The sequence below is a fragment of the Phallusia mammillata genome, chromosome 1 (assembly GCF_965637545.1).
Source record: "Phallusia mammillata chromosome 1, kaPhaMamm4.hap1.1, whole genome shotgun sequence".
Taxonomy (NCBI): Eukaryota; Metazoa; Chordata; class Ascidiacea; order Phlebobranchia; family Ascidiidae; genus Phallusia; species Phallusia mammillata.
In genome coordinates, this window is record NC_137252.1 from 21085609 (window position 1) to 21100700 (window position 15092).

At 36.3% G+C, this 15092-nt stretch overlaps 1 protein-coding gene across 2 annotated transcripts in view; it reads right to left on the reverse strand.

Moving 5' to 3' along the window:
• Nucleotides 1–15092, reverse strand: part of LOC145209487 (insulin-like growth factor 1 receptor) — a 45113-nt gene that overhangs the window by 2937 nt on the left and 27084 nt on the right. The window contains exons 16-28 of one of the 2 annotated variants that reach the window (XM_080079772.1): nt 11180–11286; nt 11062–11118; nt 10883–10950; nt 10739–10811; nt 9018–9165; nt 8349–8441; nt 7999–8264; nt 7780–7921; nt 2760–2854; nt 1413–1578; nt 1103–1316; nt 829–1036; nt 592–723 (exon numbers count right to left, since the gene is read on the reverse strand). In XM_080079772.1, the coding sequence (XP_079935898.1) occupies nt 592–723; nt 829–1036; nt 1103–1316; nt 1413–1578; nt 2760–2854; nt 7780–7921; nt 7999–8264; nt 8349–8441; nt 9018–9165; nt 10739–10811; nt 10883–10950; nt 11062–11118; nt 11180–11286 (1769 nt within the window). The remainder of the gene's footprint in view (nt 1–591; nt 724–828; nt 1037–1102; nt 1317–1412; nt 1579–2759; nt 2855–7779; nt 7922–7998; nt 8265–8348; nt 8442–9017; nt 9166–10738; nt 10812–10882; nt 10951–11061; nt 11119–11179; nt 11287–15092) is intronic. The other variant, XM_080079773.1, reaches the window with a different exon arrangement.

Consider the following 15092-nt stretch of genomic DNA (forward strand, 5'->3'; position numbering starts at 1 on the left):
CGTTATATTCGGCACCAAATTAAAAAAAACTAGCAATCAATTCAAGTTGACCTACTTGTTCACAAAAGAGTTCTCCTAAGCGTATTGGCGCCTAAGCGTATTCAAACCACCTGTGCCGAGCACATTGAGAATCGGAGAAGTCTAATACGCTTTGCCTTTTTTCTTTTCGAAAACGAGAGAAATGCATATCGAATGCGCTTACACGCTCCATGTGATTGAGTTGAAAGGATAACTACTTAATGTGTAAAAATTTGAAAAAAATAACCAGTAAACATAAACAAACATTTGATTGAAAAATGGATGATTATGCTAAGATTCCCAAAATTCTACTAACTAGACAATGTACAAATCAACGAAGTGTGGACACCTAAGTATAGCTATTTTTTAATTTTTCTATTAAGGGGAGATGAACTGTTATGGCAATTGAGGTCAAAGTTTGCAAACCTAAATTTCAAATACCCATCTACAAAATATATACATTTGAATTAGTCCAAACGACGTTTTGTTGATCAACATGTTGGAAAACCCTATTCTTGGGCAAAAATAAACAATATATATATCTCTTTGGGAAGAAGTATAACAAATACATACTCTTTTCTCTCGTGGTAAAATGAAACTTCCCTAAAACCTTCGCTCAGATCTGGGGAAAGTATTGAAACAATTTCTGAAAAAGTTGGTCGCATGCTGGGGCTGTAATGCCAGCATAACTGCATCAAGTCATATCTGGAAAGAATAAACATATTCAATGAGCAAATTGATTCACATTTAATTGACACCAGGAGGTGTGTTAAATATATGTATGAGTAGTTTTAACCGAACAAATATTACATTTTCTTTGGGCATTCTTTGGGTTGTTCCATGTAACCTCCATCTATTACATATCTGGTTACTTGGTCATGCTGCAAACCCTGGTATGGCTGTTCAGCAAGGGTGGCGATTTCCCAGAGCACAATTCCAAATGACCAAACATCACTCCGAGAGTCAAAAACTCCATCTTTTAATGACTCAGGTGCCATCCAGCGCACTGGCAAAATTCCTGTAAAGTGTATGAGTTTCAGTGTTGTTCGTTAATTTACTGCATTTAAAGTAAAAAGAGTACTACCTCTGCTATCTATGCGATAATAGTCTGTTTCATACACATCTCTGGTTAATCCAAAGTCACCAATTTTGACTGTCATATCTGCGTGAACCAAGCAATTCCTAGCAGCAAGATCACGATGTACAAATTTGGTTTCGGAGAGGTATGCCATGCCATCTGCTATCTCCCCACACATTTGCAGCTTCTGTTGCAAATTGAGGGGCTCTTCCTGCTTTTCCTGTAACATCACAACAAGTTTGATTGGGCCCTATTTTAAAAATCAGTTTCACCTATGCACAGTAGATCGCTTGAATGCGAAAAAGCACATGAATACCTCTGCATCTGGTCTTGTTGAACGCAGAAAGGTTTTTAGATCTCCATGTGCCATGAACTCCATGACAACCATTGGCTTGTTAGTTATTGAAACAACACCAAGGAGTCGTACAACATGATGAGAGTTAAATGATTTCATTACACTGGCTTCCTTTAGAAATTCCATCCTGAAAAAATCAAAGCTGGCTTCCAACACATTCATATTGCACATTTGTAAGACAAGCAGTGAAAAACTGTGTGAGCAGGGCCAAACAAAACAATCAATAAACTGATAGGATTATAAGTTGAAACACATCAATCGGTCCATAACAATTGGTGTTGAAAAAGAGATTAAAGATCTAGATCAGGGGTCACCAACCCTATTCATGTGGGCATCCAGTCACAGGTGGGACTTGTTCTAAAAATATCAGGTTGCCAAAAATGCTGTGCCCTACGAAGATTCTATTAAAAGCAAGGATGCTAACAAAGAATTTATGAAAAACCAAAATTGGATGGCAAAAAAACACTAAATCTACAAAATAACGCAAGTTTGTCCTACCAAACTTTAATTTGTTGGGATTTTACTACAAGCTCCTCATCTCACCTAATGTCAAGAAAAAAAAGAAAAAAAAAGAAAACAAACAAACAATTTGAGTAAAATCAATATGTGTCCCCTTCAGGGAAGGGGACCCATAATAACCTACTGCAAACAATTGTTTAACACTTCAGCACATTAGGGCTTGTATTTCTGGCCTAAAACTTATTATTTGGGGGTTTAAGGGGTAAGAATGGGTGAATCCAATAAAAAGTTACAAAAATCTTTAGAATAGCTTACATTGCACCAACCAACAAAGCATGAAACCCTCAGATTATTTACTTGGGTCAGTACAGCCGTTTTTAATTTTTTTCGTTTTGGGCGCCTGTGGGTGAACCGCTGGGTCGTTTGGGGTCAAACTTCAGGAGGATCAAATTCGGAACAATAACTAACATCCGTGCATATTTGAATAAATTTAAAGCACTCTTTCTTGACCAAACGCATTTAACAACCCAGCATTAGACAGAACGAATATTTTGAGGTTTAAGGGGTGAAAATGGGTAAACCTTTTTTAAGGTACAAAATTCTTTGAAATACCTTATATTGCACCAAATAACAAAGCATATAACTCCTAAATGAAGTACTTTAGCAAGTATAGTTGTTTTAAAAATTTCACGTTTTGGGGGGCTGTGGGTGAACCGAGGGATCAAACGGGGTCAAAATTCACATGGACCATCTTTAGACCAATATCTAGGGAAGGGGACCCATAATTACCTTAAAATTTCCACATTCCTTTGATACCATGGTTTATTTTTAAAACAGCCTATGAATTACCTTTTTGATATTGTGTCATTTCCATGCAAAGTTTTGACAGCAACTTGGGTTTCCGCTTGACCCATAACAACTTCTTTTGCCAAACCTTCATAGACCTGTTTCAAGTTATTTATTTAAACAGTTTTAGAAGCTAAATATAACAAGAGAAATTTGACCATAGCCAACAGTTCAAGATACCACAATCACTTAAAAGAAATAAACATGTTTTAAACTAGATGGTGGCTTTTCTATATATTGTAGGGCAGGGATGGCGAACCACTGACCCGAAGTGACCCACCACATGAATTCCAATGACCCACTTGTAGTTTTAAAAATTTATACTGATTACTATAGGTAGGGTTACCAGATTTCCAAGATTAAAAAGCAACACCACAGTTAACTTTAAGCCCTTTGCCAGATTGCCTATTGTCTTAAAATACAGATTGTTGAGTCAAATGTGAGGCAACAGATATGTTTATTTGAACGTACAACTTGAAACAATCTGATGTAACTTTGTTGACACTGTTCGGTTCCACATATTTATGTTAATCCTTGTTTTCACACATGAATTTCATAAAATCAAGTGCCAGGAATCATCTCAGCTCAGATATGACTGCTGTATGTATTAAACTGATAACTACCTAGGATTACAAGATTTCCAGAAAAGATGCAGCAACCAGCATCTTAGCATTGACATCTAATAAAATAGTATAGCATAGCATAGCCTACAGTAGTTCTCAAAACTTTTTCTCTGAAAGGTTTATTGTTGCTTGAGTTTACTTACAAAAAAATATATACAGACGAATCCCGTTAATCGCATCATCGATTTGCCAAGGGTATTTGATGCCATTAACGGATAATCCGGTTGCTATGCAAACAGTACACGCCGTTAACAAAAGTGGTAATTTTCACTTCCCTAGTTAAAACAAAGTTGCAGTGACGCTCAACTATGGTAACAGAGCAGTTTTTCTCCTTTGTTGCAGAGAATTGAAAAAAGTACTCTCAAGTCAAAACTAGATTTATTACTCTCAGCGCAATGCATGACGTCATGCTTCGTAACTGTCGTGGCTATGGTGCAATCGCCTAAGTGTGTTGAAGAAACAGTAGAAAAGCACACACACACACTCCAAATTAGCGCACACGCCACAGTTCGCTTGATTTGTGCTTTCTCTTGCAGTCAGGTTTATTTGAAAAGATATGTTACATCGCATCGTATCCAAGGGGCCCATCATTTAAATTTGGGAGCTTCCCTATGAAGACGGTTTATGACGTTTTAGTCTTGCTTTGGGTAGTTTCCCTAAAGATGTGCTAGGCCTCTAGCTTAATACACACGTAAAATGGCCTGTTGTTTCTAACCTATTTCGTTTTTTATTTCAAACCGACGCGTTAAGCGGCAAAGTGATAGGTGCATATTTGTAAGCAAGCCCAAACCCGAAAGTACACGACCGAAACCTGGTCAAACTTACATCTTTGGCACATTCTACAGCGCAAGGGCGTTAAGGCGAGCTGCATCAGTTTCTATTATAACCCGTTATCCAATTGACGAAAAGAATAATTGATTATAGCAAAACTTTAAAGCAGTGGTTCTCAAAGTATGGGTCGCGCAGGGTCAAAAAATTGGTCGTGCTATGGTGATTCAATTATGCCCAAACGAACTATTACTGCATTAAGTAAACACAAACGAATTAACTTAATGTAGTAGTAAAGTCACCACACTCGACCACGTTGTACAGTAAAATGAACCAACCATTACCACATACACCACATAGGACAATAGCCTTCCAACTTTACTGTTACGCACAAGGCGATTGAAACGTCATAGCACCGGAAATAATGGGATAAGTTAATCATGCGAAACTGAACTTGGAGATATAACAGTAAGCGTTTAAGCATGAGTAAGTATTCGTACAAGGAAACATTTTTAGATTTGGGATTCACTTCTATCAACTAGAAGGGTGGCTTTCTGATATACTTCCATTTTATATATTCTATACGATATTTACCAATTTACTATACACATCATTTGATCTACACATATGATTGTTGTTGTAAACAAAAACTAATGGGTCCCCACACGCGTGTTTGTGCGGATTTACGGCAAACAAATGTTGCGGTGACTTTTAGATTTTTAAGGACAAATTTTTAGAAAGCATTAACCCAACAATAAACATTTTTTGTTCGTATTCTTTTTGCACTATTATTGTCATTTAATTACAAAAACATTAAAAAAGAACGAAAGAAATACTTTAATTTAATCTCTTGCTTTGACCCAGATATTGTCGTCCAAGGTCGGGTTTTAAACACATTTTTTTTCTAGAAAGCTGTAACAGTTGTGTTACAGACACTTTAAATTAAAAAGCAATTTGCTACAAGTGTACACATAACAATTCGTTTTTCATTTAACTTTGTTTCGCAATACCATTGACCTGTAGTAACCTCTCAGGGTGCGACGACTGTTTGACCTATTGACACCGTTTTCAATAGCACGCCGTCCTTACTGTTCAACAACACTGTTTAACCTAATTTATACATGCCTTGAGTGTTGATTCCTAAATTTATTGCCAAAAAAAACGCTACGTTATGACGAAAGAAAGTTCTGAACTGTGTTAGTAATACCTACTAGTTGACCTAAAGTAACCCGTGGTCATGCGGCGGCCGACCTGACAACAAGCATTTAAAAAAAAACATTTATCTTGCAAAAATGTCAAGTTTATTTTTTCAACTTATTTTGATTAACAAGTTTTGCTTGACATATACGAAACCGAAGCACGCTTGTTAGGTTTAAATCACGTCATAGGTGTGAAACCTTTGCCAAAACTGAAAATGTGAGTGATAACTTATTAAAACGAAATAGCATTGCTGTGCAAAACAGCTGATTTCTGATCACCAAAACGACGTCTCGTAAAACGTCTGTCCGACGTCAAGCTGAGCCCTCCTGCTATCGTAAACCAGTGAGTTACTCTCTTGGGACTTCTGCCTACAGTGTCTTTCTTGACCAAACGAGCGTTAGACACATTTACGTTTCGGGGGCCTGTGGGTGAACGGCTGGGTAATTCGGGGTCAAACTTCTGGAGGATCAAGTTTGGATTAATAACTAACATATGTCCAAATTTGAATAAATCTGAAGCACTCTTTCTTTACCAAACGAGCGTTACAAACCAGCGTTAAAAATTTTGCATTTTGGGGGCCTGTGGGTGAACTGCTGGGTAATTCGGGGTCAAACTTCAGGAGGATCAAATTTAGATTAATAACTAACATCTGTCCAAATTTGAATAAATTTGACTCTTTCTTGACCAAATGCGTTTAACAAACCAGCGTTAGACAGAAAAAAGAAAAAAAGAAGAAAAAAAAATACGGACAAAAACAATATGTGTCCCCTTCAGGGAAGGGGACCCATAATGATCATGGTGCTGCAAAGCCACAATGTGTGGTGTGTTATGCAGTGTTGGCGAACAATCGACCTCGTTAAGCCTGCAGCCATTTTGACATGGGCAGACTCCTATGCGGCGACGGCGACGGCGTGGCCTCGAAATTGCGTCTCGTTAATACATTTTTTATAAAACTCCGATTTGGGTCGTAGTCAAAAAAGTTTAAGAACCACTGCTTTAAAGACTCAGATTGCGGCGCTACTTTCTAGCTTACTCAGCAAAACTGCAGCTGCAGGACTAGCGTGACTGTCACGTGATCAACGTATAATCGTTGCTTCAAAAATTTAAAGCAGCAACAAATACTAGAGGAATAAATGCCTTTCTTAATCGGTGTTCTACCTGATATGTTGCGCAAGGTCACGAATAGAACACATAAAATATGGCAATCATTAGCACGTTACCAATTACGTGAATCTAAACAACATCGTGTGATTACTTGCGATCTAACTTTTTTTACAACCATTACGTGTTTGGCGGGCCATGAACAATATAACAGAAAACATTTTTAAACATTTGTTTTACATTTAACATTGTTTCAATTTCAATACAGTTTAACACTTTGCATTTGGTGCAGTTCGCACTTAGTAAGAAATTACAATCAGCCTCTGTACAACAAACGTTCAAAAATGAACACCAGTTTCGTAATTTTAACACGTTGAACTCTTTATTTAAACGCTTGTTATATCACTATTGGCGGTTAGATAAGCCAATAAAAAAGGATCAATGTGCACGGCTTTGAGATAACGACTCCTAGTTATCGCACAGCGGTACACTGAACGCCGATTTAATCTCCTAATAACTTTTCCAAAATATTTTATGGTCGAAGACGTGTCATTTTCAACGTTGAAATTAGTTGCGTTATTTGGTGTAAAATGCAAACATGCATCTACGTCTTTTTCGCGTACATTACACTACCTCACATTACCTTTACTATCATATCGTCGTTTTTTATTCGAAAAACTCGGTCTGTTCAACTTTCACATAGAGATCATCAATCCGGTTAATCGCATATTCGGTTGAAAATCGATGCGAATATCCGGTTTATGCGATAAACCGGTATGCGATTAACCGGACGATTTTCTTAACAAACGATGGGTGACGGTTTGGGATTTTTAATTGTGATGCAATTAAACGGATTATGCGATTAAACGGATTCGTCTGTACCTACAAGTTGACTGTGTGTGCCGACCAAGGTGACAATGAATGTTTAATGACCATTTATCACAGCTTTCGAAGACGTCTAGGTAATCTTTTAATCTTTGTTGATCAACAACATTTTGCCTGACATATACCGCCTAGTTAAAATTCTGTTCTTGTGAGATGTAGATACCTCCTGTTATGCTTTAAACCTCCACAAGCGTAAACCAGTTAATCACTTCCTTTGAACTTCTGTGATTGCGCCTAAGGTTTAGTTAATTTTTGGACACATATCCGGGGGTGTAAAGGATCAGGCTAAAATTTTAAGAAAGTGGATTTTTGGGGTTAAAGTTACAAAAGTTTGCTTTCTTTTTTGATCTAACACTTGGAACAAACCAGTGTTAGACAGAAAATAAAAGCATGGACAAAACATAATGATAAGGTATGTAAATAACAAATAAATTGAAGGTACTTACCTTGCCAAAGTGTCCATGGCCAATTTCCTTTAAAAGTTCAATGTTTTCAGCAGGTATTTCATATTCATCTGGTTCATACACACCAATACTGGAATACTCTGGATTCACCGAGGCATAGATTTGATGTTTTGTTTGGTTTTGTCTAAAAAAATGCCTTTTATGCATTTTCATATTTGTATGTGCCAGCAAACTCATTGTTTAAAAAGATTCCAAACTTACCTTCTTTTAAACCACCAAAATGCAATTCCCCCACCCAAAAAAATTAAAAAGGCGACAACAAAGACACTGATGTATATTGATGTTTGCCACACCGGGTTAGATGGACTCGAAATAGGGAAGTACACAGGTTCTGACCACTCCCCAGGTCCTGCCAATGATACTGGGAGAACCCTTGCTTTATGGTCTCCCTTTTTCAAGTCATTCGGAAGTTCGCAATGTAGATGCTGAGCAAAATACATCGCTGAGCAACATTTGTTTTGTTTAGTCTGTAAGTAAAAGCTTAGATTTAATATTCCAACATTCTATTATTTTTAGCTGAATCGAAGAATAATTGAAAAAGATAAACTTGCCCCATCACTTGTTCTTTCAACTTCAATCTGGTAAAATTTAATGAATCCATTTGGTTCAAGAGGAGCCTCAAACTTAATCGATCTGTTTTCAGGCTAAGGAAAAACAATTTCTGGTAGTAAAGCAAAAAAAGTGCACAAACTATATGAAAAAGATGATTACGAAAAAATTGACTTTTGTAAATAGAGACCAAATCTGGGGAGAAAGAAGGGTTTCTCTGGGTTTTTCTAAAAAATACAGTAACATTTCATACATAACTGTGTGATAACGAGGGGGGATTGGTCCTTGTGTTTTTTTAGGCTGACTTATTTTTGCACAGATTATCACACAAATGAATCACAAAGTTTAGTATCAGGGAGTCCAACCTAAGGTCAAAGAGCCTGTATGTGGCACACAGCAGATTCATGTAATCCACAGTTCAATTTTAACAATAACATTTAACTTGATGACAACTGCTGGTTGTGGTTGATGCTGCCAAAACAATGCTGTGCAGCTCATAATTTTCTGCAGTGCCACAGTGCACAAAGATGGTCAAGCACATTTTTTATTGTGTTGCAACTCTAATAAATAAAAATCACCCAAACCAAAGACAATATCATGTTTTTGAAGTTAATTAGTTAAATCTTAGTTACTTGTCATAAAATGTAAGTTAAAAAACATTTTAAAACTACCTTTCTTAGATCTGTGACAATGCCACCAGGAATTTTATCAACTAAGATAGATTTCTTTGTTCTTCTTGTGGAAATAGATGCAGGACTGCAGTAGTTTCCATGATTACAAGCCTTGATTTCAAATGAGTATTCAGTAAAATGCTTTAGTCTGAAAATAAGTTTTGTTGCGAGGTAAATATTTTTGGTAGTAGTTTGTGAACTAAAGTGGATTTTTCATATACAGACAGTATTAATTTATGTCAAACTTACAAATCCATTTGTGGTACAGATTCAACAAATCATTCTGTGTTTCCCAAATCGTAATATGTTTCTATTGGCCTGCCGTTACCTCCAGCGGTGCAGTAACCAACCACTAACAACCCATTAACTACAAAGGTGGCTTTCCTATATCTTTTGATTTTATACATTCTATATCCTATTTATCTACTTATTACACACAGCATTTAATCTACAATAATAATTGTTTTTGCAGACAAAAACAAATGGGTCCCCACACATGTGTTTGTGGGAATTGGTTATGCAAAAAAAATGGCGAGTCAAAAACTAGAAGGGTGGCTTGACACATTTTGCTATGGCAAGTTGTAATTCATGCATTTCAAGAGCTGACCGCTAGAAACTTAGGTCTTATAAAGTCAAACACAGTGATCGGTTACTGTGCTTTAAATAAAACACAGCAATCAATATTCAGTTAAACTAGAATAGTGGTTTTCCTATATATTGCCAGTTTTATGTATATATACTACATCTGGAAATATATTTGGCACCTACATTTCATTGGGTCCCTATCTATTTCCTGGCACTTTATAACATAATTGTTTCTGCAAGCATAATCTAATGGGTCCCCACACATATGCATACCGTATTTACTCAATTGTAAGCCGCAGCTTATATTGATTTTTAGCTGCCGTTTGTGCGGCTTACATATTAATTTTTTACTGATATTATTTCTACACATAAACTTTTTAATTTATTTGGGGCTCAAAACTTGTATTCATGTACAGATTAAACGTTGATATACATTCTGTTGGGTACAATTATCAACGTAACTAACATATATGGGCAAATAGTTATACTATGCAACAACATAAAGATGTATTATGAAACAACAGTATCTTACATTCAAGAGAGGCTTACATTATTTTTTTAACACCTTAACATGTTGCTTACAATCAAGTAAATACGGTATGCGATTTGGTAACAGTAAAAATAGGGCACAATCATTGTTAAACTGAAATAGTGGTTTTCCTATATATTCCATTTTACAGATACTGTGCCATATTTACGCACCATCCATAATTGTAAGGGATATATATTTGATGGATACATTGAGTATGGTACCAATATTTTTGTGGCCTGTTACAACATAATTGTTTTTACAAGCAAAAACCACACATACATTTTGAATTCGTAACAGGATGAATGGTGCATGCTTTTTAACAGTTTCATTTCCATCAGAAATCAAAACCCATTTTAAAATTGTTTAATTTTAGAACAGAAAACCCTAATGGTCAACTGTCAGGAAAATAGGGATAAAATTTATACCGAGAATAAGGTAAAACATGTACTGGTCGCATGTATAAACTATAAAAAAATACTTTACTTGACAAAACAGCAATAACAAATTTGTGCCACATAAAAAAATAGATCAGCTAAAAACAATGTGCCCGCTTTAAGAACGAGACAAATACTATTTAATGTAGAAACAAATGGCAAAAATCTACCCTGTTAATGTGAAGTTGTTCCATCTTGTTTTAATTTCTTTCCACATATATTTGGGATCCACTTGACCAGTATCTGTTGGGTAAAAGTTTGTTAGTTAACCCTTGTCCTTTAACTCTTTCTTTCAAAGTCAAGTTTTGTACAACCTGGCAAAGAAGTATTGAAAACAGTGGTCTGGGGGTTAACAGAAGACGTGTTGGTGCTTCGTCGCTTTCTGCAATGTATAAAAAACTGCTTTGTTGCTAAGTAGCTTTGTTTTCAACAATAAAAGTTACTATTTCAGGCATTGCCATTGCTTGTGTTTTGTGCAAAGGTGAAATCATACCTTGATAAAGAGAAAACATCCTTGGACTCTACAGAAATCTGTGGGTCTATTTGAGCACTACAAAAAATGATGAGCATTTAACACATCTACAAGTGTTGAAGGACACACACACACATACCTTCCAACTAGTGTGTCAATAAGAAAATCTTCAAACTTTTGTGTTTCAATTCTTTCTTCTTCACTAGTTTTTTGTATACCTGGTGAATTAGGGCATTGGCATGTACCCTGAAATAAAAAAAAAGGTTAAAAACAAGGTTCAGAGGCAAAAGAGCATGTACAAAATGTAGCAATGAAATGAATCAAGGAGAGAGAACTATAAATTAACTTTCCACACATAAATTTGTTGGAGAAACTATTTTAATCACTTTTAAATTATCCCATAGCAGCCAAATCAAAGGATGGTTGCTTTGGGATAATTTGAACATTCAGATGATGGAAAACAGTGTACTGTGTGTTACTTAAACATAATGTTTTTCAAACTCATTTACCCAATGGTGCTTAAAAAAATACAACCAAAAAATTAAGTGGACATTACTAGTAGCAATATAAAACTAGAATGGTGGCTTAGCACATTTTGCTTTTGCACATACACTTCAACCTACTTTAAACTTTATTATATTTCCTATACTTTATATTTTATATTGGGTCCCATATAGGCCACTGTCTTTAAAACTTAAGTTGTTTCTGCAGGCAGAAACTCATAGGCCCCCCACATGCAAAGTTGAAAATAATGCATTTCAAGAGATAAACATAAGAAAGTTTGATGTTGTAAGGTAAAACGCAGTGACCGGCACTTGTCTTCAATAATAATTATTATAATAATATAAAAAAATATAAATGTTCAGGCTACAAGGTAAAACACATCAATTGGAACCTACAAATGACAGTCTACATTCTACAAAAAATTTAGCCAATTCCAAAACTGTTTAAAAAACTCACCCAATTTAAGGGACTAGTAGGGTAACAAATGGGGTTCAAAACACAAACTAAAAAATATGAAGGCACAATGACTCAATCAATAGTAGTGCAAAATTTCAGCTAATGTTTAAAATTTTGACCACTAGAGGTATTTTGAGTACCAACCGTTAATGCTTCTGGCGTCATAGGGCTGTCAACAAGCCCCTAACTGCCATGACACAAAAACGTCCACCAAGCAACCCACAAAGACAAGTAACATATGTCTGGTTTTCCTTATAACACTATTGCACCACAGAAATCTTTTGTTTTAGGTGCCCAGTAACATACAAATATGTTTTTCACTGTGGGGGCTAGTGGGCTAAATATTGGGGCTACAGGGTGAAACACAACAATCTATACCAGTGTTTCTCAACCTTTTTTCTTGTGCCGCCCCTTTTACGTGTTCGTAATTTATAAACGCCCCCCCTTAAAACTGACAAAAATCAAAACGATTTTTTCCACAAACAAGATCAATGCGATAATTAAGATCCGACTGTTTAACAAGCTATGTTTTAGCATTTAATCATAAATATTTTAATGGTCAATTCAACATGATACCACTGACTACAGACAGTGCTCATTGCTTTTAGCTTGGTTCACGTGATGGGCCGAAACCGCAATTGTTTTGTTTGGTCGAGCACCTCACGTTAACGCTCAGTGTATTGTGACGTCAGAAGCATTTCCAATTCCATGTTTTTACTTTTTTTAAGGTCCCCTTTTCACCCCCCAGGGCCGTACTTAGGATATATAGGTCCTTTCTGCATAACGCGTAAAGAGAGCCAACGCCAAGCGAAACACCAACGTTTTTTATGTAACAAATTGCAACTGAGATTGTTAACACTATTTGATGTTTTTTTAACAGTCACTTTTATTCTTGGGTACCCTCCTACTATACGCCAGCAGTAAACAAAGTTCAATTGAGATGCCACAAAAACCGTTGATGACTGGCCTTTTAAATTATTGTGTAATAAGCAAGTAATCAATTTGTAGTATGGTTTTGTAGTAATTGTCTAACACAGGGATCACCAAACTTTTTTCGCTGCGGGCCGGATAACATTAAAAATATCTTGCGAGGGCCACATAGGTTGCAAGCCCTAACGCGCGTCTTTCCGGGACCAACAAAAGTGCAATCTTTATTAAAGTCAGATCGTGCTACTGTCAAATAGTAAAATTGTTTTGAAAATTATAGAATCTCTTCCACAGGCAAAACTCATTTGTTCCATCACAATTAACAATAGAAAGCCGTTTGTTCGCGCACAATAATGAAGTCATTGATAGTTTTAGTTTGGTCTGTGATAAAAACAAACAACTTTTGGATCATCAAACACTCACGCAGGCCGTATGAAATGACGTCGATGTTTGCTGTAGTTTGGTAACCCCTGGTCTAACGGCTTAGTTAATGTGAGCGCCGAGCATCAAAAATCGCGATGCTCAGTACCAAGTAATCGGGTTCTAGCTCGTCTCGGCCAAGCACAAGTCAATTGCTACTTGCAAATTTAGCTTTCAAAGCGCAGACAAGCCCCGACAAATGACGCATTGTGATTTGTATAAAATTCATTGTGACATCACCATCATCACCATCAAAAACACGCAGCAAACAAAGTATTCACTGTACATTACACAATACAGTGAATAGTCAAATCTACTTTTACTGGTCGATGATGGAAGATATGACAAAATGACTTTGACGTTTTGTTTCGTTTTATCTGCTCTATATTTTCCCAGTGCCCCCCAATCGCCCAATTATTTTCCACCGCCCCCTTCGTGAGAGCAAACGCCCCCAGGGGGGCGCTAGCGCCCCCGTTGAGAACTACTGATCTATACCAATAAATAGGAATCTCTACAAGCTATCCAAATTTCATTAAATTCAAACATGGTTTAAAAATTCACCCATTTTAGGGGGCTAGTGGGGTAAATAGTGGAGCTACAGCCCGAAACACAATAATCGACACCTGTAAATGCCAAATTCAACAAGCTGCCCAAATTTCAGCTAATTTGGACATTGTTTAAAAGATTTCATATTCATTTTAGGGGCTAGCATGGCAAACAAAACAAATAACACATCGATATAACTAGAAAAGTGGCTTTCTGATATATAATACTTCAATTTTATATATTCTATACGATATTTACCAATTTACTATACTATACACAATTTTATCTACATATATGACTGTTTTTGCAAGCAAAAACGAATGGGTCCCCACACGCGTGTTTGTATGGATTTACAGTCAACCTATGTTGCGGTTATTTTTAGATTCTTAAGGACAAATTTTTCACAAAGCATTAAAAAAAATTAAAAGTTTTTGTCTGTATTCTTTTTGCATCATTATTGTCATATAATTACAAATAATTGGTGAAAAAAGAACGGGGAAAATACTTTGAATTTAATCTCTTGCTTTGACCTTAAACACTTATTTTCTAGAAAGCCTTAACTGTTAGATTAGACCAGTGGTTCCCAACCGGGGTGCCAATTGAAATGGCCAAGGGTGCCGCGAGATATTAATATTGCAATACTGCGGCCCATTATTTATTATAACTTTAAAGTGTGGAAATTATTTATTTCTAACCGAGTTTCAGTGTGTATTAAGTTTCGCATCTCGCAGTTCTTCCCGGCTCCTTATTTCATACAGTTATTTAAAATACAGAAACCTCAAAAAATGTATCCAGTTTTGCCAGGGTGCCGCAAACTATTTATCTCTTTGATAGGGTGCCGCAAGGTCAAAAAGGTTGGGAACCACTGGATTAGACACTATATAAAAAAAGTTGTTTGCTACAAAGGTATACATAACAACTTGTTTTTCACTTAACTTTGCTTCGCAAAAACGACCCTTTAATGACCTTTTGACATGGTTTTTAACAGCATGCAGTCCTTAGTGCTCAACAAAACCGTTTTGCCTAATTTATACATGACTTAAGTACTGATTCTTGAATTGATTTGTCAAAAATAAAGAAGCTACGTTATGACCAAAAATTCTTAACTGTGTTGTAATGACTACAAGTTGACCTTTAGTGACCCATGGTTATGCGACGGTCAAGCTGACAAGAGAATTTAAAGACCATTTATCGAGGCA